The 26560-nt window shown below is 35.6% G+C and overlaps 1 protein-coding gene across 8 annotated transcripts in view; it reads left to right on the forward strand.

Moving 5' to 3' along the window:
- The window catches only part of LOC149573251 (uncharacterized), an 85052-nt gene that overhangs the window by 20619 nt on the left and 37873 nt on the right, over positions 1-26560 (forward strand). For all 8 annotated transcript variants that reach the window (XR_016360075.1, XR_016360076.1, XM_089814450.1 and 5 more), the window contains 2 exons: positions 9183-9241; positions 20217-21431. Coding sequence is in view for 6 of the 8 variants with exons in the window: in XM_089814450.1 (XP_089670576.1) it covers positions 9183-9241; positions 20217-21431 (1274 nt within the window). In the remaining 2 variants the exon portion in view is untranslated. The remainder of the gene's footprint in view (positions 1-9182; positions 9242-20216; positions 21432-26560) is intronic.

Raw genomic sequence — 26560 nt, forward strand, 5'->3', positions numbered from 1 at the left:
TAACTCTTAAATGTCCAAATCCGTGAGAAACAATTTGATACCAACAATTGGATAATCTATCATTAGGTTGATAGATTCCTTTGAATTGAAAGGTACAACTCCCTTAGGAATGATATTCAATGAATCTTGTTTTATTCCTAAACTAACTGGGTACGTTCTTAACCTGAGAACGGATGAGGAAAACCAAGCCAGCCCTAGACAGAACTAACTCAGGTAGTGAATTCAATTCTAAACCTAGCTAACCCCAGGAATTCACATTTCCTACGACTCCTCGACATTGGCAATGCAATGTAAATGCTACTTATGCAAATGCAATGCAAAATGAAATGAAAGAGAAAGCTAAATAATTCCAATTCTTGTAATAGGAACATCTGCAAATACTCCGATCTACAACCCATTCATTATTCAACATGAGATGCAAGATGATGCCCAAAACTGAATGCAACAATACTTTGATTGATTATAATCATAGGAGAAATAACTAAATGCTTCGATTCAGAAATAAACCCCTGCTGCCTCAAACATCACAAATAAGAATGCTCAGATTTTATTGGCTCACAGCTTATGCTAAATCTATTACAAAACCTCGAACTCTTAACATGCATAATGAAAATGTAGAAAAACCAAACCAAGTTCCTTCCTCCTACTCCAGCTCTCTGTCTCTCGCAGAAAAGAACCCCTTGAATCTCTTTCTCTCTCCCATTTATTTTCTTTTTTTCTGCTGTAAATCTTCCTCTTCAGTTATTAAAATTGAATCTTTGGCAAGCTCTTTCATTTTCTGTCTTTTAACTTTCCCATCCTTTCACGTGGTTATGCTTCTGGGATTTAAAACATGAAGGGCAGCTGAATAGCTCTTCTTCATTTGATAATAATCTTTTCCCTTTTCTCTTTTTGGGTCTCTTTTATCCCCACAGATATTTCAAAGTCATATGAAAAGAAAAAGTGAATTTAAACATGCCATGTATCGACAGATGTATACCAAGTGTCATTCGGAGAGAGATATGGGGAATAACTTTCTTGTGGAAGCCTTCATCGTAATGGTCACAAGATGTTTTTGTCATCTTCAGGGAAGGCATTCATTGATATTTAGGGAGAATATCAGTTCTAAACGGAATTAGACATTGAATCTTCATCAAATTGATAGCTAAGGTGCCTTATCGGGTTCCCATCTTATTGCATTTGTATCGAACACCCCGAGCATGTACTTATCCCTGGCTAATGAACACGGGGCCATTCTTTATGTGATCTCGACATCTTCCTTGGTATACTGAAACCATTGTGAAGTGCACGGTTCATTATGATTATGGAAGGGATGATGCCGTGTGACCTCCGGTGTTGTGGTGACTGTATTGACATTTTTGTCAGACAGTCACCATGATTTTTGCGGATTCCGGCATGAAGAAAGACTTCGACAACAATTAAAGATACCTTCACTAGTTGCATGACCTCCTTTATATCGGGCGGCTACGAAGCTCGGGCTTGGGCACAAACTTTCGCACTTGCAAGCTCATGCTTTACTTGTTCGGGCATTCTTTTGAACAGTTCACATGTGCAAGCTATGTTTTGTTATTCAAGCAAACAAACATATGCTCAACTTGATAGATAGGTCGATTCTTCAATTAACTTCCAATGAGCGATTTCCTTGTGCATGTGATATTTATCGGGCGATTCCATACGCATGTGAGGGGTGAAATTTCTTCAACATGATTTTTATATACCACGATATGTGCCTTTGAAGATATACATAAAATACTCTGAATAATCCCCATTTCACAGTTCACGAGGTCAACTATAGATGTTTTTATTGGTATGCATCGTGCTCTTTGATGACCAAGTAATACCGTTGAGTTTCACTGCCATTTTCTATCTTTATAGAGCTCGAGTGGAATTCCATTGTCTTCAAAACACATCACCCCTGCATACTAGGAGGAATCCCTGCGTTGCCTTTCCTCATCGTTAACATTTGGACATATAATGTGAATGTCGAGCTGCTAGCATCGCTCTAGAATGGTTTCTCCTCACAAAAGATATCACATTAATTCTTTAAGCATTAGAGCATATGCACTTTGGACTAGTAGTTGTGCCATTGAACTTTAAACCATACCTTTCTGGACCAAGCCTACACTTGAGAAATTTGAATGGGCCTTTGAACTTGAATTGAGACTGTGTTTTGAAATCTACACTCTGAACCGATATTTTGGATTATGGAATTCGAATCATAGAACTAGGCCAAAACTTGGAAGATCTGAACTTGAACTATAGACTTTCGTCGAAGCATTAATTTTGCATGGAACTTCCGAACTAGCAAATTCCAAACTTTGAAACTGAACCTCTATACTTGATGATTTTATTATCTAAACCGACAACCCATGCTCATGAAGATGGACTTGGAGGGTGATCCTTGAAACTGAAAGTCAGAAATTGGACTTTAAATTTGATTTCGAACCAAGTGCCATGTAAATTTGAACTGTATTTCAAGCTTTGATCATTTGAATGTTGACCTTCTGAACTTTGAGGATTAGGATTCAGGTTCAGTGCTTCCTCCAAATGCTATCTTCTTACAAGTCAAATCCTACAACATCATAATTGGCAAATAAACCAACAGAGGATTTACATGATGGGGTAGATTTGGAAGTTTAAAATGCAGGTGCTAGCAGCATGCTAACATAGTCCAAACAATAACTTCCTTAACCATACTACTTCATGAGGTCTCATAGAGGTGGCCATATATTTGACGTCAGTGGAATTCTGAGCAACTGTTTACTGCATCTTGCTAGACCAAGATATCATAGCAGATCCAAGACTGAAACAACATCCCCTAGTACTTTTACGGTTAGTGGAACTGCCAGCCCAGTCGGAATTTGAATATCCTTGAAGTTGAATCTCAACATTGTTGTATTTTAGACTAAGTCCAATGGTACCATGCAAGTACCTCAATGTGCTTGGCTGCCATAAGATGAATCTTCTTAGGTTCACACATTAATTGACTTGATGCATTTGTTGCATAACAAATATCAGGGCGAGTATTCACCAAGTACATTAGGGATCTGATTATTTGTCTGTAGCATGTAGGATCTGTAGGTTTAGATTCAATTGCATTGCTTTTTAAGCTAATGAAGATTTGTTTTCATCAGTGTGGATAATGGTTTGCAGTCCATCATTCCAAATTTGGTCAAGATGTCAATGGTGTGTTTTCCTTGAGTTAGGAAAATGTAGTTCTCCTTTTGCCATACTTCAAGACCTAGAAAGTAGTGCAAAAGATCCAATCCTTTCATATCAAATTTAGATGCAAGATTCTGTTTGCATTTTACAATAAGTTGATCTTCCTATGTTATCAATAGGTCATTAACATATAGAACAAGAATTAGCATGTCATCATCTGATATTTTGAAGTATATATTAGGATCAGCTTCGTTTTTGAAATATCCCATTTTGGTAAGATAATTGTCAGTCCTTTCGTAGCATTGCTTGGGGGCTTGTTTAAGGCCATATAGAGCCTTCTTCAATTTACATAAACTGGAGTTTTTGTCATGAGTGACAAAGCCTTCTGGTTTTTCTAGATATACCTCTTCATCAATAACACCATTCAAAAAAGCAGTTTTTACTTTCATTTTATGTATCTTCCATCCTTTGGATGCTGCAATAGCAATAATGGTTTTTATAGAGGTGTATCGAGCAATAGGAGCAAACGTCTCTCCATAGTCAATTCAAGCTTTTTGAGAAAATCTGCTGGCAATGAATTTGGCTTTATGTTTTTCAATACTACCATTTGGTGCATGTTTGATTTTGAATAACCATTTAGAGGAGACAACAGATTTGTCCTTGGGTCTAGGTACAACATCAAAAACATCATTTTTTAATATAGATTGATATTCTTCAATCATTGCATCTTTCCAACCTGGACATGTTAGAGCCTCTTCAACACTTGATGGTTCAGATTTGATGAGTTCAGATATAAGAGCAACATAACATGAACGACTTTTAGTTTTCTTACTTTCTCTAAAGATTTCATAAGGTGACACATTGTTTTCTTAAATCATCTTTTGTATTAGAGATGATAAGGGTTCATGATCTTCTAAACAATTCTCCCTTTGAATCTCAATTGTAGGGCTTGCATCTAATTCTCTAGTTGGTTCCTCGTTTGATTCTTCAATGTTTTTGGAAATGTTATATGCAGTATATTCTTCAGATTTAACATGTTTGCTGATTTCAATAGTTCTTTGCCCTAGAATGTAGACTCTCTAACCTTAAGAGGATTCACTATACCCAACAAATATGCGTTTCTTCCTAGAGGGTTCTAGTTTGGATCTTTTCTTTAGGGACATACATTTTCTAAGATCGAATGATGACATATATTTTGGATGTATTAATGATGTATTTGAGGCTTTAACCTAGAGTGGGATGTGAAGATTCTGATCATGCATCATGTCTTTAGCGGATTCAATGATAATTTTGTTTTTCCTTTCTATCACTCCATTCTGTTGTGGATTATAAGGTACGGTATACTCCCTTTAATCCCAATAGATGTGTAGAATTTTTTAAAGTTTTTTAGAAATATATTCATCCCCATTGTTAGATTTTAGATTCGTGATTTTCTTCCCAGTTTGATTTTCCACTAAAGCCTTAAATTCTTTGAATTTCAACAATACTTAATTTGATTCTTTAACTTTTAGGAAGTAAATCTAAGTTTTCCTAGAGTAAGCATGAACAAAAGTCACATAATACAAAAAGCCCCCTAAGGAGGGTTTTGACATTGGAACTCACAAATTAGCATGGATAAGCTCTAATAAATCTTTTGATTTATGTTCACTATGAGGGAAAGACCCTTTAGAATTCTTTCCTAAGGCGCACCCTTTGCAGGTTGTGATATGTTCAAATTTTAGATGAGGTAATCCTGTCACAATTTTTTCTATAGAGGGTAGGGCACAAAAATCAAGGTGTCCTAACCTTCTTTGCCAAATTTCATTTGTTTGTGAAACTTTATAATTTAGAGCTTGATTTTGAACATTGCAGAGATTATATAAACTTCCATCTCTAAATCCTATAGAAATTGCATTTTTGATGTTGGATTTATTACGCTAGGATAGCACTTTGTCTTCTTGAAAGGTGAATCGATATCCTTGATCTGCTAGACCAGAAATGGAGACCCGATTTCTTTTGATGCCAGGTACAAAGAAAACATCTTTTAATCATAGTGTAACTCTGGTTCTTAATTCAATTGAGCAGGTCCCAATCCCTTTCACTAGACAGGTGAAATTATTTTCTATTGTAACCTCTTCTGTCGAGTGTCCCTCAAAAGTTTCAAACTGATCTTTGAATATTGTTATGTGTCTAGATGCTCCACTATCAATTATCCAAGTTTGCTCTTTTGAGTTTAATTCACTTGACAAGGCTAGGAAGAATAGAGGATTTTCTACTTCATTGCTTTCTACTAGAGAGGCTTAAGGTTTCTTTCCTCTCTGGACAGTATTTCTGAGTGTGCCCAGACTTATCACACTTGTAGCATTGAACTTTAGACAAATTCTCTGTTTTTGTAATTTTGATTGCTCTTCCCTCTTTTTTCGTTTGATTTTTTTTTTCTTTCCTTCATTGTTTGTGTTTGTCTCAAGGGCTTGAATTTCTCTCTTTATTTGGACTGATCCCTCTTGTAATTAGTCTATATTCTTCTCAAGTGCAGTCATTCTTAAGCTGGTTGAATTTCGGTAAAGTAGGTTTTGTACTAATACCTTGAATGAAAGATTCCCAAGTAGTTGGTAATCCTTTAAGAGCTATTAAGGATAGCTCTAGGTCATCCACATTATTTCCAATAGTTGAAAGCCAATCTTTCAATTCTGGGACCCTCATAAAGTAAGATGTAATTGTTTCTCCCTTATTCTTTTTGATATGCAGAAGTTGCTGTTTCAATTTAAGCAGCCTGCTTGTTTTATTGATCTCATATGTATTTTGAATAGTCACGAACATCTCATAAGCGGTTGTTAATTTTGATATATGTGGAAGGATGTGATCCTTAACAGCATCAATAGTGATTTTCCTAGCCTTATTGTTATGTCTCTTTCAAATTGTTTTCCCTGGTTCATTTTGAGGCATCGATTTGTTTTCTTTTACATATGATTCCAATTCAAGTTCTCGGGGGATGATCATTATGTGTATTCTTCATGATACAAAGTTTGCTGCACCTTCAAGTCTGTCCTCTAGTCTGACACTCTTCACCATGATTGTTCTTTTGAATAGGTTTATATAGTAATAATTTCAATCAATATTTATTTGCGCTCTATCAGTTAGGCTCTGATACCATGTGAAGGAATAAGATCTCAGATAGAAAACAAAATATCTCCGATGATATTTATTTGCAGACTGATAAAAACAATAATTCTGACACACACAGACACACACAAACACAGTCTCTGACCTGTGATTTTGGATCAGATATAAATCACAGATCGATAGATAAAGAATAATTTCCAGGTTGAGACTGAAGTCGACGTCACAAAGAATATGTATAAGAATGATGTGTATTTGCAGAGGTAATCAAATAAGTGTTTTCCGATGCTTTCCCAATAACAAACACGCAGAGGTGAAAGCCCTCATTCCACCCTCTGCGATGCGGCATGGTGGCAATATATTCTTCTCAAGGAGAAGTCTGAGGTGAAAGCCCTCATTCCACCCACTGCAATGAGGCATACTGGCAATGCATTCTTCTCAGGGAGAGAGGTCTGAGGTGAAATTCCTTGCTCCACCCTTTGCGAGTAGGCATGGTGGAAGCGTGTGTGACTCCATGACAATAATCTTATACTACTACGATGAATTATGTTATGCTGAGATAACATGATTTATGTGATTAACTTCTTTGGTTGCAGCTAAGTGTGTCTGCCATACTAAAGATCTCTCTCTTGCTAAGCGGAAGTGTTGAAGATTTTAACAGCAATAGAGATCTTTATCTCTGATTTTATGAAATATAAATATGAACATTATAATCATCTTCAGCTGAAGAAGACATTTATGATAATATTTGAGATAAAATTATATGTAGAAACTGTTATTATAAGAGCATCAGTTGGATTGATTTATGATGCAACTTATAATGATTATGTCTGTGTATAAATACTATGCATAATATATCAGATCAACCAGATTGAGGGCTCCATAATATTCATGATGCTCTGGTGTAGTTGATCCAATAAGCTCAAACGTCTCAAGATCTCAGCAAGAAGAGAATCTGACTTTCATGGCATTGAAAGTCGTGCATGAGTTTTCCAGTAGTCAGATCCCATTACTTGAAAAATTATTCTACCATTATTATAGTTCAATGCAATGCTTGATGGAAAGATTCCATGTACGCCCAACGAAATATATTGCAGATATCTCAATAACCAAAGTCCAAATGAAAGTCTTGGCTTGGACAATAATCCCACTTTAATACTGTATAGTTTCTCTTACACACATGCAGGTTTCGTAATAAAAATATTTTGTCTCTTCATGCTATTATTTTTTAAGCAGAGCTCTTACAAATATCAATCCTCAGAAATATGGATTGATCCTGCAGGAATGTTTTACTCCGCTGCAATAACCTACACTCAAATAACTATTTATTTTCTCATGCCCTTTACAAATCTTGTATGTCCATAGTTAATCAGCATGCATTGATAACTCACCAGGCATCAACTCCTGACTGGCAGACTCCACCATCTCACAGGCATTCTCTGTATGCGCATTGATGCATGTCACCACGCTCTGACTGCACACTCTCTGCACCCAAGCAATGTGAATTATAAACCCAAAATACAGCAGTGTTCTGTTCAATGAGCTTCCTCTGCAACCCTTTAGAACCTTCAATGCGACATTGAGATTATGCATTTCAACGCGGGCCAGCAACCTGCAGTCATCTAGCAATTCACCACAAGGTTCCCGACTCCAACTCACAATCCATGCACATAACCATCAAGTATTAATTGTTTGCCTTTATGGTTCGAAAATATGCAATGACACATAGTATTCACAGGGCATCAATATTTTAAAATACTATTGTTGTCGCAAATAGTTTCTGGCAGAATATTGTCCAAATATACAACCAAAATTTTGCCAGGTAAAATTGTTGGAACTTCATTCATTGACCTCATAAAGGATTTTACCGCAAAGGTCAATCCAAAGTAATTTCATTGATTCTTATCAACGGTTGCTAGTTTCTAAGGATAATCTTGGAAAATAAGCATGCACTTCTCAAACAATCCTTTGGGTCCTCCATGCATAAGCAATGAGAAATTTGTGCTTAATTTCTATCTTGTTGATTGGACAAGAGTCTGTACACATCCTCTGTTCTACCTTTTTTGGTACAAGCATTGCAAGGGCGCTTACTCGTGAACTAAATCTTTCTTCACAAACCCTTCCATTAGTTTGTTTAGTTCTGTACTCGTATCAAACTAAAGGATCGATAGGGTGGATGCTGTCTGTTGTTGGATCTGTGCATTTAAAGTCATGTGGCTCTTAAATGCTGCTTCATAACTTGAATGATTGCTAGATTGGGAGTTCTTGTATGAAACTTTAAATGCATTACAATGGATAAAGGGCAAGAAAGTTTTCTTCCAATGGGAATCTAACAATCAGATTGGATGATGCAAGAATGCTTCACCATTCAGATGCTCCTGCATTAACTAGTGATAAAAGAGAGGTGCTAATGGCACATGAAATAAATGAATAATATCAAAAACTATTATTTGAAAGAGAAGAGAGTGTTCACCTTTGAGATGCTCTTGTATCGTGTAGAGATAAACAAGGTGTGCTAACAACATATTGATGAATAATGTCTATAAATTTCATTTGAGAGAGATGAGATAATTTAAATTTTCCTAACAAACAGCATATGCAGTATTATAGGCATAACAATGCCTGTTTCTGTTTTTGCTACCATATTTTATTTGTTTAGTCGTAAAAATTATTTCCAGATTTTAGTGCATCTCTGTCAACTTTACGTGCATCTTTTTATCATCATGTATTTCTATTGCGCTGCAAATTCATTTAATTTTAATCTCTGAAGCGTTTATATTTCAAATGTGGTATCTGCAAATTTGGTTTTGATTACTTGTTATATCTTTGGTTATGATTTCAATGTTTGTACTCTGTCTAGACATTTTAAATAGTTTTGGAGGTTATCTAATAATCATTGTTTTAAAAAAAAATGTTAACAGGTCTCTCAGAATTGGAAGATGCTGAGGCTGAAAGGCGAAAGCTACATGCTAAGCTCGAGGTTTGAATTTATTTCTAGATTTTCCTTGATTTGTGGCTCTTTTCTCAACAAATAAATCATAAATTCATGTCTTTGTTTTGAACAATACATAATTGAATGCTTTTGTTCACTTTTATTGTTTGTTAAAACAAGAGCTTGTTTCTTTGCTCCATTGCATCACGTGTTTTAGGTTTAATGGAAAAGATTGTTCAATTTAGTGTGCACCTGAGAGAAAATATGCTGGTCAATTAATATTTGCTGCATTGATAAGACCATTTCCATTGTCAAAAGTTTGCACGACTAAATATATTTACTCTTAAATTCGTATTTCTGTAGTTGCATTCCTTTTTACTCATGTTTAACAAACATTATTAAATTGCTCTGCAGTGAAAAATAGAGCAGAAATGTGTCTGCTTTTAACAATACAAAGATTCCTTCTTTGTCTGTCCTTGCAATTGGTAGTTTAGTTGTCAACACTGATTTTGACTTACTGTCAGCGTTTTAATTCAAACCTTTCTGTGTGAGATACAACTTCGTGAATTTTTGAGGGAAGCTCCTAATGGCATTAAACTAGTAAAAAACTATAATCTGAGAATTTTGTACTTGCTATTTACAATTTGTGCATGTTTGTTTTTTGGATTAGTTTGTCACACAATGAATGAACAAAAGGTACGTTGTTTTGGATTTTCACTTTACACAAAAGCTAACAGACAATTTCTCTCGTGGTGAGAGCTTTTTATGGCTTTATTTTTTTGATCAAGTGAACCCCAAAACAATTACTATGTTTATGCATTTCAGCTAGATGCAAAGATTGAGCGACACAAGTACACACAAAGTTTAACCAGGTTTAAACAAGTGACTATCAGTAAATCAGGAGGGAATGATATACAAATGCTACAATACCTACGTCAATGTTACATGAGTTTTGCAATAAAAATCTGCAGTTAACAATATGAACTCTAAAATTCACTTCATCTACACATGTATTAGTGATTTATGCGCTAAATACTGTTAAAACTAGAGCCCAGAAATCCATAAATATAACCAGCAATAAGAAAGAGAGAAAACAGAAACAAAGAACACCAAAATTATCCTGGGAAAACCCTTCGAGAATGAAGGGAAAAACCCAGCCACACAACACAAAAAATATTTTTATTGATAATGAAATGTTCAAGTGTACAATGTTTATCACTTAATGTCATATATATAACAATAGGAGAGACTCTTCACATTATAACCGAAGGTCTCTTGAGATTCTCATAACTCCTATAATAAAATATGACTCTTCGAATATTCATGCCTCAATGCATGAGAATGACACGTCATTACATTCAATATTACAATTTAAACATAAGCGTCCTTTTCAGCTGAACGTAACAATAACGGTAATAACCTTCATATTTCCAGAGGTAAATATCTCTATCGCAGCTACCATCTTCAACACTCCCTCTTAGCTAGAGAGAGATCTTTAGCTGAACAATCATAAAGGACTGCAACCAAAATGTTAATAATGAAATCTTATCCCATATATCCTATAAGACTCATGAAAAACTATAACAATCAATCACATTCATGGAATCGCTCAACATGAAACCTTGAAACAATTAATCACATTCATGGAATCTCTCAACATGAAAACTTGTAACAATTAATCACTTTCATGGAATCACTCAACATGAAAACCTGTAACAATTACTTATATTCATGGAATCTCTCAACATGAAAAGATTTGTAGGACTCACAACTAAGCCTTTGTTCACGGACTCTCTCAACGTGAACTGTCATGGAATCTCTCAACATGACATCCAACTCCCATCACAGAATCTCTCAACGTGATGACATCATGGACTCTCTCAACATGATGTTCACTATCGCATAGTGAAAGAGTTACAATAGTTGATCTTACAATCTCATTTATTCATACACGAATAAAATAGGCAATAACAAACTAAGACTTGATTCCATTTAAGTCTCATATTTTATAAATATCATAAGCATCATAAGCATAAGCACTCCCTCTTAATTATGATGAAGCCTCCCTCTGAAGCTGAACATCTCCTTATAAAGAAACATTCTAGTTCAGGTTACATAATCTCAAGTGCACAATCTCATTGCTTCCTGCAACCAATAGATTAAGATAAATCAATCATAGGTACCAATATACATTAATTCCAAAATATGCATTAGTTTCCATTATATGATAACATTCAATTAAAGAAAGCTTATCTCAAGATTTCTCTCATTTTGAAGAGTGCAAGGTTCAATATAATTGAAACTGCCACTCCTAAATCATTTGAATAGACTGTCTTGGTATAGACAAACAAATTGTGAAACAGTCCTTGGTGATCTGTACAAATATTTGCAATCAAAAAAAAAATTTAACCAACATTTCATTTCTAATCTTTCCTTAACGGAAGAGGTCTTGATTCTTGAATTCATTCATTTCATAGTACCATCAAAAAGAAAAAACAAGACTCCAATGAAATCAAAATTCGAAGTGAGAACCCAATTGCCTTGGAAATTTGACTCGGGTCGTTCAGTGCAATCAACGCTTAACTTAATATTCTGATACTTGAAGACAACCAACATTGCAAGAGGTAACTCCATATATCAAATGATTGTAGAGACACCTGCGACTTAATATTAAAATAAGTGACATGCAATACATGAAAAACCACAATATAAATCAATCCTTCACTTTCGTAACGTAAGCCATAATATAAACAAACCCGTGAACCAAGAATGATGGAGAGATAAGAAAGGAGAGCATCCAGAACGTGGAAGTCCCGAGAAGGTAGGAAATTTCGATTCATGGAATGCTTCCTGCTTCAACCACCTGAGTTCTGCCATGCCTAGACACAAGCAGTCATGCTCGCCCACCAAATCCTTGTTTTCTCATCAAAAGAAAAAACTCAAAAACGGCTTCAAGAAGCTAGAAATGCAAAGACATAACGTCGGATAAAAAGAACCAAGAAGGCATAACTCATGATACATAATGCAAAGACCCAAATATGCATGACTGTCAGTAACATGACAAGCATAAAAGATCAATCGATATAATCATAAAACAACTACTTTGATGAGATACGAGCAGAGATGTGAAAACATAAAAGAACCTCCGATGCTTGCTACCTCCACACCCAACAAGGAAAATCAACGAGCTTTTGAAAATCTGCACAAAGAGATTGCAGGAGTTCCCACCTGCGAGATGTGGCTACCACGTTGAACCCTCGATTTGCCAAACTCAAAGCAAACTCCTTCCAAGCCCTAAAGATGCCCCCGTCACCAACACTACCTTCGCCTTCTCTTCCATTTTTACACATAGAATTCCCATCAGTAGAAAGATGAAACATGAAATTGCAAGAGATTTCAATATTCTAAAGCAATCAACTACGTAGGAAGGCTTCTTGTCAAGAATGAGATTGCCAAATAGCAATGATAACCTCCATTCATACTAGATTCTTGTGAGATAGATGAAGGAACCAAATGCGAATCAAAAAGACAAAAAAAAATGACTCTACAGTACGCAATCCTTCTGATAACTCTCTGCGAGAAAAATTAAATGAAGGGAAATGAAACGTCATTATAATCGAAAGAAATCATTTAAATCTCCGATAGTATATAATACCATAACTAGAACATGTAATTCATAAATAACTTGAAAAATATAACTTATCTATCATCCGAATATCCAGACGTCTAAAAAACTTGTGCAATCATGACATCATTGAATAATAATCACACACAAATCCATACACAATGTCGTTAATGATCCAGAAGCCCATCGAGGAAAAGATTGAAATCTGCAGTGGCTCTGATACCATGTTAAAACTAGAGCCCAGAAATCCATAAATATAACCAGCAATAAGAAAGAGAGAAAACAGAAACAAAGAACACCAAAATTATCCTGGGAAAACCCTTTGAGAATGAAGGGAAAAACCCAGCCACACAACACAAAAATATCTTTATTGATAATGAAATGTTCAAGTGTACAATGTTTATCACTTAATGTGATATATATAACAATAGGAGAGACTCTTCACATTATAACCGAAGGTCTCTTGAGATTCTCATAACTCCTATAATAAAATATGACTCTTCGAATATTCATGCCTCAATGCATGAGAATGACACATGTCATTACATTCAATATTACAATTTAAACATAAGCATCCTTTTCAGCTGAACGTAACAATAACGGTAATAACCTTCATATTTCCAGAGGTAAAGATCTTTATCGCAGCTACCATCTTCAACAAATACAACAATTGAAATGAAAGCTATGCCACCTAGCTTTACACATATTTGTGACATAAAGCATCCAATATCCACCAAGAGAGTTCTCATGAAATTACAGTAACATGCAAAAGCACATGGCATAATAACAAAAAATTAGCAGCAAGATGACAATATTAGTTGCTATTAATTATTTTTGATTGGCAATTTATAAAGTTTCTTTTTATTAATATCAAGATAAAAAGTTACATTGAGAGCCACTCTGAGTTGGCAGATTGACCTTTTGAACACCCTACATAGCTATTTGCATCCTCTCATGCATTCTGCTATTACAGAGGCCTCACCAGCATCATTAAACAATCGCACTTCTTACTGCATATCAAAGATCATCTAGATTACTCTACCTTACAACACAGCAAACTATCAGTAAACACTACATAATGTCATACAGCAATGAGTCCATATCACTGTCAAAATTTGGGCCAGAACAGACAATACCCTTCTACTTGGCAAAAACAAAATTTACAGCAACATTGGCAGCTTACCCCACCCACTTCTTCAGGCTCTCTTCCCTTGATTCATTCGGAATGAAAAGTCCACTGTGAGTGTCAAAGTTACTCTTCTTTCCCTTCCTTGCTGGCTTCTCTGTGGACTTCCTGCTTTCCTTTGGCTTCTGCCTGGCTATTCCTTGGTATGGACTCGTTTTCCTTTTCCTCTTTGTTTTCAGGTGCTCCATTTCCTCCCTTGCATTCTGTATATACATCAATGACTCCTCCCAACCACCCCCAGGCGCCTCAATCTGCTTATCCTTTGATTTCATGGTGCTCCATAATAGAAAGGACTGGGAATCATTGGATGCTCCATAACCCTCCAGGGCCTTCCCTAGTCTCAATTCTAACACCTGGCTCAGTTTGTCCCACTATGGAAACTGTACCTCCCACCCACTCCGGCATAACACAGAGTCACATTGCCTTAAGAACCTCCTCCCTGCTTCCCAATTGTAGTGTCCATGCCAGAAAGATGGATGAAATATCCAGGTTAGTTCTCAGTCGAAGGTCCATTTTGAGGTACTCTTCACCCAACCTCTGCATCACACATTCCCCCAAAATTGGCCATCATTGAATTTGAAAACTCCTTTCAGCCTTCTAACTGTGATTTCTCCTCTAAAAGCTGGGAGTTGGTTTGATTAGTTGAGAGAAAAGTTGGCTTCCATTTTCTTTGTTCTGTCACTTTCCTCTCCTCACCAATATCACTTTAGATCAAATGAAACAAGCATAAAGAAATCCAGAAAGTTCTGCATGCTTCTTGTGGTTCCACTACTCTTGTCAGCAATATGACATTGCCATGATTGCATGATGATGTCTTCATCACCCTTTTTTCCAGCTTGTTGATTTGATTAATGTTATATACACACCCAAAACATAAAGGTAGCCCCTTTTTTGTTCTTTCCAGTGAAAACACATAGGCTTGTTGATGTTTTGGTAGCTTTAGCAGGATAAACCTGTGAGATCAGAGAGAAGTTTATATATATATACATCTGATTAAGTTTGCTATTATATTAATTATATTATTGAATGGACATTTCCCGTGAAGGGACATGTCTCTTCTCGGTTTATTCCTATTACAAATTGAAAGAGATTGATGCATTTGGAAAACACATACCACAAACATGGCAGTGCTTAGTACATTTGCATAAGATCCATGAAAATTCAACATGGTATTAGAGCCAAACTGCAAATATAAAAGACATGTTGGTAGAAGTCGCATGCAAGCAATGGATGGTAGAAAAGGACCAATGGTTTATGATTCTCACAACCATTGTAGATATCAAGTGTTGTCGATTGAATGGACAATCATATGCTGAATTATTTCCAATTAATATGAATCAACAAAGCAGCTATACACAATTTATGAAGGAACAACGATATAATAAAGATGAATGAAGACCTTGTCTTCATGTGATATGAAGTATCTGACAGCTCCAAATGGAAGGGTTGCATGTACTCCCCTGTGTCCACTCCACTGCAGATTGTCTTAGAGATCACTAATGTTTTCTGTGTACTGAAAAAGATGACATTCAAGAGGATCACCTCGATCGCATTCGGTACGCTTCACCTTGAATTCCAGCTGAAATTAGTTGGGCCAAGTAAAACATTTCACCACTACTGAGCATAATAGGAGAGAATAAGTCACTATTATTGCTCCCAACAAACAACACATTATTTTATAAGAATTTGGATCCCGAGTTAACAATGATTCTGCATGAGTCTCAAAATCTCAAGTCCCTGCTAGAAATTGCCACAGTTTCATGTGGTGCCCAAGAAAGTGTTTGTAGAGTAATGGAGTAATGTTACTCGTAGAGTCTTGAACTTAGACGAGTAGCCAAATTGTTCAATCGAATGAAGTGCGATAGGCCAAAAGGTACTTGCATGCATTAGAAGGCCTTAGTGAAGAGAAAGGGAAAATAAATTGCAAGGTTATAAACTATACACATCAACATAGCCCAAATGATGTGCAATGTATGCCCTAATTATAACATTAGCCACCGCTTGCGATATAGTTGGTATAAAAAATAGAAGAGTACGAGTGATACTTTGAAATTAACCCTCTAATATATGGAAAGGCAAATTGAATATAAGCCACGTTCCTACGTGGAACTCGTAAGGAGCAAAGGACCCACCTAGGTAACTTTTCAACATCGATCAAGTGATAAAGGGAAGTTTTACACTAGTTCCTATCTTATGATATAATAAATATTATGTCGTAAGTATTGAGGTATGCTTTATTACTAATTCATAAATATTATATGAGATATATAATTGAAAACATGTAGCAATGAAATATATATATAAAAGCATTTGAATTGTATAGATTCATTCAAAATGATATTGAATAATTTGATATAATGTTTATGAGATCCATTATGGGAGCATAAAAAGAATTATTTGCTTTGATCTTTTCCTCCAAGAATGTTCTTGCAAGAAAAATGAGATTGATTGAGATCCAGAGGGAGTCTGACATTTTAGGCAACCTTGAAAGAGAGAGAGCAGATAGAGTATATGATTCTGTCAACCTTCAGTGATCTCGATCATATTGATTTAGAGGGAGTAAACCATATTGTGATGCATTCTTTAGTGATCAATAAATTGTAGCGGTGAAGAGGATTGTAATTCATGAATATATCTTTTGACTATGTGATGGGCCTACCCCATGTGTAAATCATGAGGAAGTGATGACTTCCAAATGATCATCACTTGAAATTTGCAAAAGTTGCTGTAACGTGACGATCTTACAATAACGTATATTATGAGATCAAACAAATTGAGTATATGGTGAATGTCTTGCATCTCAACATTCTGGAAGGCCATTACTCAAACAGTATTTGGTGAATATCATTGATATTTTGGGAGGCCAATACTCTCAATACTAGATGTGATATCTAAACCCTTTTGAGTAATTGGTGAATATCATTAATATTTTGGGAGGCCAATACTCTTGATATCAGATGTGATATCAAAACCTTTTGAGTACTTGGCAAATATCATTGATATTCTGGGAGGCCAATACTCTTGATTTTTGATGTGATATCGAACTTTATTTGAGTACTTGGTGAATATCATGTATTGATATTTTGGAAGACCAATACTCGTGATATTGAATGTGATATCAAATGGTGGTAAATTTCTAAGATATTAAATGAGATATCCATAAAATTTGTCATTAATAATATTACCAATGGTGTAATATCTATCTTGTGTTTATCCTCCCTAGCCAAGAGGGAGTGTTGATGTTTTGGTAGCTTTAGTAGAATAAACTTGTGAGATTAGAGAGAAGTTAATATAATTACAATTATATATATGTATATAAATTAAGTTTGCTATTAAATTAATAATATTAATTATATTATTGAAGGGACATGTCTCTTCTTGGTTTATTCCTCATACAAATTCAAAGAGACTGATGCATTTGGAAAACACATAACACAAACATGGCAGTGCTTAGTACATTTGCAGAAGATCTATGAAAATTAAATACTTCGAACTTAGGATAAATGTTTACTTCCTTATCCTTCCTAGTAAAGTGTTCTGCCCATTCAAATGTGTTTTGATTAGTATTCCAAGGAATCAACTTGAACTTGCCTAAAATCTTCTATGTATTATTCCTCCGTCTGCTCTGATAGAGAAACCCCCATCTCTAATAGTTTGTCAGCATCTTCGTTTGTCAACTTTAATACATGAGTTGTTTGAATTCTTCAAATGTCCCTAAGAGCATCTTGATCCTTCGGAAATGTTTGTTTTAATGCCATGTTCCTCATTCAGCTTTGAGGTTTCATTAACTATAATCTGCAAATCATCCTCTAAATTCAATTTCCTAATGTCCATTTTCTTTGCCATTTTGATGGCTAGCAATGCAGCCAAGATTTCTGCTTCAATCCTATCTAAAGCCTGTTAGCTCCAATCTTCTGTATAATACCTACATCATCCCTTACACCATATCCAGTCCCAGAAGGGACCTGAGTTGCCCTTCGTGGTCCCATCAAAGTTGATCTTAACCCAGAATTTATCTGGAGGCCTCCAAGATTCTTCATGACTGGGATGAAAGGAGGTTGAACTTTCAAAGGCCCATTAACAGGCCAATTGCTAATAAATTTCAAAAAGATGTAAGCACTAATTATTAGGCATTTGGAGAGTTTACCCATGAGTTAAATAAAAAGCTAACTAATGCTTCTAGACAATGAATAGTTTACTTGTGCACAAAATAAGTTTCTCACTCAATTGTGTCCAGACATTCAGATAATCAAAATATCTTTTAATAGATTTCTGATAAAGTAACTATCAACTAATAATGGACTTTTTAAAGGACCATTCAATAAAACTGATCCACAAAGATCAAGGAAAGATATTCTTCTTAGGACCACTCTATTGCTCCTTAAATATGCCAATATGATGATGTTATGTATGATGATTGTCTCTGCCCAATGAAAGACCTGCAGATAAGCATTGACAATACACTGCAGAGTCCTAAAATGGTTGTCAAAATGGTAGATTTGTCACTTCTGAAACTCTGATGGACTGGAAGAATGTCAAATCTGAAAACTGATGTGTTGCTGAAGATCTGCGGAACATTAATGTCCTGATCGTACCAGTATACATTTTGAATTAAGGATATGGCTGAGTATTTCAAATTTTCAAGGGCTGTCACATATATTTGAAAATCTGTTTGGAGATTAAACCTTGCTCTAGAAAGATATTTAGCATGAAAATGAATGAAAATCCATTTGAAAGAAATTAAATTCCTGCAAGAAAAATTGGTCACTGCTATAGGTGAGTGAAAGTCAATGAAGGCTTCATAACCTCTTAAAAAATGTATATCACTGAAAGTGCTACTAGCAAACATGAAAGCCCTTTGATTGTCTGTCTAGATATAACTACTCTGCTTTTATCGTTGATGTGCTAACTATTCCAAGTCTTGTGGATAGAGCATGCCTATTAATAGCCATACCATTATTCAGAACAACCATGCTATTCACAGAATATTATATTCACAGAATATTACATCCTATTATACACTTGGAAGCTTTTATACCTAAACTCAGGCAACCCTTGGCCAAATGCACATGGCTTTTTCTAACATATGGCATTACAGATTTTAACTTATTTCCTTGGATTGGCTTCTATCATAAGTCCATTTTGACATGGTGTTGCTAATCTTTAGTTTTGATGAAAATCTCATTTCCTTTTACACAATGCAGTCCTCACATATCAATGCCAACTTATCAATTTTGAAAATGTCTCATAGAAGGGCATGCACCACATCTTATGGAGTTTTTGGTTTTTTAACTTAACACAAATTCTGCCTGTCATCTTAGGTGGTACACATCATAGGCAGACTAACTTTTCACTTGACCAAAATCTGTAAAATATGACCCTCAGTGCATGCCACTTTATGTTTTTGAGGACTGAGAAGTTGGAGAGTTGTCTTGTCTTTTCATTTGTCCATATGTTCTTCATGTCTTGCAACTTTGGTTTAAAAAGCTTCTGATCCTCTCCGACAGGATATACACCTGAATATTTTTGTTTCAGATTTTTGAATCATAAATTCAAAACTGCTCTAATCTCCATATAGTGCACATCTGAATGTGGTATTTGAAAAAATTGACAATTCGAAACTTGCTTCCCTTGTCTGAGGTGCATGTGCGGCAGCAGGACCGCAACTTTTCAAACTTTTGTATTTGTCCTCATACTGGAGTGCTCCACTCTATTGAGAAGCAACCTTTTCATGCCTTCTTACTTTTCATCTTCTAAACAACATACTTTGTTGTGAGAGATGTGTTTGAGAACTCTTCTACTGCTCTGCAAAGAGATGGACAAGACAATGAAAATATGGATCACCATGACCGAGCTTTGAATCATGACTATTGCTTGACATAGAGAAATGGATTTAGCTTGAAAATTGCCATGATACAAAAAACTCTGTATGGGTATTCTACGTGAATAATGTATCTTCTACTAATGTCCTATTTGTGGTTACATTTATTTATTTATAAAGGTTCAAAAAGTATTCTTCATAATGATTAATATTCTTATTTGTGTTGTGATAAGCACAAAGGCATTTTATGTTGTGGTTGTTTTCTTGATACTGGGAACTTTTACCACTGTTATCTTAACAGTCACAAAAACACTACTAAATGATAGTTTGATGGTTTGGCGTTTTAGCATTTTGTTTAGTGCAAATTTGACAAAATCTTCTGGATGTGCAGTTTCTTGAGGTGATGCTACAGAGGGTAAATGAAGAAGAACGTCTTCGGCTAGCTTCTGTTGTTCCTGGTCGTTCTCGATATGCATTGAACACAACTGTAAGTAGTAGCTCTAACTGGGACTACAATCGAAGTTCTCCAGACTCTGGGTCGCATGTTCTAAGTGCAGATGCCCCTTCTCAAGATAGTCTTTCTCCAACAAATTCACTATCAACTGATGATAATGCTATTCTAGACATAGAAAAGGATTGTGATGAATCTCCACCACTGGAGGAAGATAATACAAAGTCAGATTCGAATCCTTCCAAGAATGGAATTTGTTTGGACAATCTTTCTATTCGAGAACTCCATGATGCCTTTCGAAGGACATTTGGACGTGAAACCTCTGTTAAGGACAAGCAGTGGCTCAAGCGGCGCATTTCAACAGGATTGAAAAGTACTCCTGATGGGGAAAATAATAATTTTGCACTGGAAAATAAGACAGCTAATGGCAAGAAACAAGAGAATGTTTCCAGCATCGGAAACAAGCACATTACAGACCCACATGTGCAATTTTTTGAGAATGTACAAACCCCCAAAAATAAAGTTACATGTGCTTGTAGTTTTGAGTCACAAGGGGCTAAACAACCTCAAGGGAAGGACAGTCCTATCCACTTGTCAATTGAAGCAGAAAAAATAGGAAATGTATTTAGTAATGAATTCCCAGGAAATGAGATGAGAGCAGGAAAGAGATTGCAGAAACCTAAAGCAGAAAATGATGAGTATGAAGATATAGGTGCAGAGCAGATAGCTGGGAAGACAGTTCGTAAACCAAAACTAGAGTACGGATGTTATGATGATGATGATGATGAGCTCGATGAAGAGATAACTGAAGGCAAGCGATTTCGGAGGCCAAAAATAGAGTACGGAGAGTATGATGAAGACTTCAGGACATCAAAGACTGCAGGGAAGAGAATGAGGAAACCTACCAAACGATACATTGAAGAACTATCAGAAGTAGAGCCTAGAACATATAATGCAAGGACAATTCCTGCTGTGAGAGATTCTGGTCATGGCCACTCACCATTGAAGTCACGGGTCAGGCCTCCTTACTGGAATGGGACAGAGGGAATGCAATTGGTTACTAGGCAAGATTCTTTTGGAGGATCTGGTATTCAGGTTCCATTTGTTTCTCGAGTACGGAGGGGACGCCCAAGGAAAAATTGTACTTCACTTCTGGTATGTTTTGTCTTATCTCTTTTTCTTTACAGTGATAATTTTGAATATTATAAAGTTGAACAAGTCAATTTTAAAGAACCCATACATGTGAGAATCAAAAGTTAGTATGTATTCATAAGCCTAGTGCAGGGTAAGCTACAGTATATGAATTAAACAAATTGTGTTTAAATAAAATAAATTATTTATTAGGATTTTCTAATTTTATTGTAATATTTATCTTGAAACTCAAATATTTTGAAAATATATGGGGAAGTAAATCTAGTTTCACACCAATTTCTAATTTCAGTCCATCCAATATTATTGAACATGGGAAACAAAAAGCACACGGCTCCAACACCACAAATAAATCGTTCATCCTCAAATCAAATTATTTATTAGGATTTTCTAATTTTATTGTAATATTTATCTTGAAACTCAAATATTTTGAAATATATGGTGAAGTAAATCTAGTTTTACACCAATTTCTAATTTCAGTCCATCCAATATTATTGAACATGGGAAACAAAAAGCACAAGGCTCCAACACCACAAATAAATCATTCATTCTCAAATCAAATGATTACATTCTATGGCTTTGCAAAACCGTTCAACTCACTAGCTACTTAAATCACCATCCATGAATACATAACTACTAACTAAAATTTAACATATTATAATACTACATTAGCATGATAAATTATTATTGATTGCATCATTTTCTGACATGCACTATAATTCATTAGACCCATTTGTGCTTGTGCAAGGATTCTTTTTGGTGCTGCAGTATCAACAATTGGCTTGTCTCTTTTTCGCCTTTCGTTAATGAAAGACTTTCCTTGGATGTTGGTTTCTTGCAATAATGTATTCTATTACAATGTGAACATAGAAGATTTATTACACCTTTATGGCTTTATAGATTTTGGCCCTGGAAGATTGCTGCAATTGTATTTGCACTGCCTCTTACAGAATGTATTTTTCGAATGCAGCAATCTATCTTAAATTTATACTGAGAATGAGGTAAGGAGAGAGACATGTCTCTTCATGGGAATTGGACATGTCTATTCATTTGTGAGAGTAATATAATAATAATTTATATGTAAACTATACACACACACACACACATATATATATATATATATATACATTATAGATATTATTATATTAATTTCTCCTAATAGAATTTTAGACAGATATGTGTGTGTGTGTGTGTGTATGTATTCTATATTTTAGTCTCATAGGATTTATCCGACAGAAGCGATACAAAAAATCAATAAAAGGGATATTTAAATTGGCAGATTAAATATTGGTATTAGTCTCAAATGATTTCTGGATTTTGTTCTCCTCTTCATTAGTTTGATAAAAATGTATGAACAGCTCATTTGTGCTTCATAAAAGCCACCTTTGTGGAGCCTGATTATCCATTGAAGTGCAGCATAATAAATCCATATCAATCTTGAGACAAATAGAACTTCATCACTGAAAGATGAAAAACTTCTTTTCTTGCCTGCATTTTTTCTGCAACACCTTAGATCTTTGTCGCTTTGAATTTCTTCATCTTTCTTTTTCTAATTATCAATATGAAGTGAACAATATGGAGTGAAAACGACATAAAGAGGGAACAAGATGTACACAGGAGAGAAACCACATGTAGATGGATGATAAAGTCAGTAGATTGGAATGTGGTCTGTACCACACTACTATAGACAAAATTCAATAATGAAATGCAAATCATGATAAAGCCAACATATTTGCATGTGGTCTGCGCTACTTTATTGACAAAGTGCAAGACTGGTGGATGCATAACAGTGATTACTGCATGTGGTCCTCGTTGTGATATCATTTAGCACAATTTGGAGAAGAAAAGATGAGGGAATGAAGGTAAACATTTCATTATCATTTAGCATCTATTTGGAGAAGAAAAAATGAATGAATGGAAGGTAAACAGAGGGGTACATAAAACACTTCGATACCATATTGAAAAATGACAAACAAAAGGCTTCAACACCACGAATTAATCATTTGTCTTCGATACATAAATCCACTCAACTTTCCTAACTACCCAAACCACTAATTACCTGTTGGAAATTTGGTCAGCGCTCCCCTTGGGATTTGTGACAAGGGCTTAACCACATCTTGTGTACTATAAATTGAGTGGTTGTATTGGGCATTGAAAGATCAGTCTTTTGGTGCAATGGCAACCCCACTCTAACAAGTAGTAGCAGAGCTTGGTCATAGGTTCGAATCCTCAGACCTTCAGGTAACGTTGAGGGGGAGATTTGCTGGAAATTTGGTCAGCGCTCCCCTCGGGATTCGTGACAAGGGCTTGACTGCCTCTTGTGTACTATAAGTTGAGTGGTTGTATTGGGCATTGAAAGATCGGTTTTTTGGTGCAACGACAGCCCCACTCTAACATTACCTACCAACATATACCTAATAACTAATTGAAAAGTAACATATAATATATGTTGTCATTTTTGGAAATGATTGTGTTCTTGTTTGCATCAATGTTTCAGATTTGAGATTTGGCTCTGCGATCAATCATCAGAATGAGAGAGTTGGAAGGATAATTTTCTCCAGCCCTCTCATTCTAATGATTATACATTCCTTAACTATTTCCATCTAATATTAATGTTCAAACACACTACCCAAATATTGTATTCTTTAATCATATTTTTAAATTCAAATAGGAATACCTCATCGACACTGAAAGTTATCTCATGTTAGATACACTTTGTGCGTGTTTGAACCTACAAGTTTGGTCCCTGAACTTACAACTTCAGCCCCCGAACTTACAACTTTGCGTTTCATCAGGCCCATATACCACTCTGGGATCAATTCGTAGTCTGGTCCCCATCCAAGGTCCTTAAGAAACATAGGGAGTTTTTTCTCTCTTGGGTGCATTGCAATGATAGAGCATGATCTTCTCCACATTTAAATTTTATCTCCTTTTTTTTCTGGATGCGTTTCAAAGATGTCCTACATACTTAACCATTTTTTTGATGTTTTTCATGCATTTCCACTTTTGGATATTCAATGATGTTTGTATGCTTAACCATTTTCTAATGAATAGTCTCACTTGTTCATTCTTTTGGATATAAAATTGGATACCTTTTTGTCTCTTTATTAGTCAAAGCTCACTTGCTATCAACATAGACCTTTCCAAAAATAGATATATTAGAAATTGTAAGTTGTTCCAAAGTCAAACCAAGACCAATCTAGGATGCAGCAACATTTACTAATAAAGTCAAACCAAGACCAATCTAGGATGCAGCAACATTTACTAATAATGGAAACTTCCAGAAAGAGTAAGGTCATCAAAACACTCAAAATTTCACTAGCATGCCTTTTTGAAATATTTTTCCTTTACATACTTGTCAATTTTTTTTATATTTCATGCCATTTGAATGCTCTGGGCATATTTTTTGGGTGGAGGATTTTTTTTCTTTGAAGAATTCCTTGCACGTGAAGAATTTTGTTACTTGGGTGCATTTGAGCTCATGTGGATTCTTCATTTAGAGAATCCATGACCCCATGGAATTGTACTTATGAGCGCTAATCATGCCTTATGTAGGATTGTGTCCTTCGCAATGAATTCCATGACCTCATTGTATTAACATTCTAGGGTGCAAGTTGACTTCCAAGGAGGATTTTCTACCTTGTATTGCTTCCTTGGTCATCATGAAATGGCACTCTAGGGCAAAAATTAGAGCAAATGGAGGATTTTGTCATTTTTGAAAATTCCCTTGACTCGTTGAAATTGGTGTTCTAGGGTGCACCATAGGCCTAGAGGGAGAATTTGTGCCTTGGGGGTGGATCCATGACCTCGAGGGATTAGCACTCTAGGGTGTAAGTCCGTGGCAGTAGGGAATTTTGTCTTTGACTAGCCATTTTTTTCAATTTCCCTTGCATATAAAATATAATACTTAAGTACATATAATACCGTCTAGGATGTTTGAGAGTGGTTTTAGATCTCCAAGAGTTATAATGATTCTAGATTTTAGAAGATTCCAAAAATTTTCTAACATCCAAATTCCAGTAATCAACATACTTCTGTCAGTGTTCTCTTCCCACAATTTTTTTTCTTTTCAAGATTTATATAAAGTTGATATTGGAACAAGGATTCTCCAAGAATTTTTACATCTTTTCTTGGATTAGAATTAGGAATCTTCACAACTTCCCGTGCTTTTACAAAGCTTTTTTGGGTGCCCCCTTTCTAGGAGATGCTTTTTAAGAAATATTACACTTTTTCCTCTTACTTAGCCATAGCTCATCTAACCTGCCAAAAATAGACTTACTATAAATAGTAAGCTTGTTTAAATGCAAAATTAGGGAAAACCTTGACACAGTGAAACCTACTAAATATAGAAAGTACTTAAGCCCATTTTGGGATGCAGTGAAACTTATTACTAAAAATAGGCATACCAAACATAGAAATTTCAAAAAATAGGATGTCAAAACATTCAAAATCTCACTTGCATTATTTTTAAAAGATTAATTGTCATTCACACTTGATCTAATTCACAGTTTCCATTCTAGGAGCCATGTGAACTATACTTCGCTTCTAGACGTAGTCAATTTCACCAATTCTCATTTGAAATAGAGGGAACCTTAAGGGGCTGAGCCAAAAACTACCAAGAATGAAAGCCAAAAAGACAAGGCCTACAACAAAAAGGGGGATTCCCATTTGCAATGAGGCCTTGTGTTAAAAGGTCATAATAGGAGCCCATGCCCAAGGTGATATTAATGACTGTTGAGTCGTTAGGGCCTCCTAGATTTATCATACTCATTTTAACTTGTCTCTTCTTGCCTTAGATCTCTGAATACCCTTATCACTCCGATTGCCATTGTATTCTCCTTATCTCTCCAAGTCCAAGCATACCCCTATTCCTCTAAGTTGCTTCATTTCTCCACCCCTCGAGGTCCCTTGTCTCTTTGTTGTTGTCGTCCCTTTATCTCTTTGTTATCATTTCCATACTCTTTGTCCTTCCGACCTCTAATCTCCTTATATCTCTCGTTGTCTCCAGTCTCCTCCCATTCTCCAATTGCCATCACCAATGCCAAAGCTTGATAGATGGCCAACTCAAATGACCCCCATGGACCACTATGTTAACATAGGTCTTGTCCTTCAAACTCGGAGTCCTTTAATGGTCA

The sequence above is a fragment of the Cupressus sempervirens genome, chromosome 2 (assembly GCF_028749045.1).
Source record: "Cupressus sempervirens isolate cs-2001-9-10 chromosome 2, ASM2874904v1, whole genome shotgun sequence".
Taxonomy (NCBI): domain Eukaryota; kingdom Viridiplantae; phylum Streptophyta; class Pinopsida; order Cupressales; family Cupressaceae; genus Cupressus; species Cupressus sempervirens.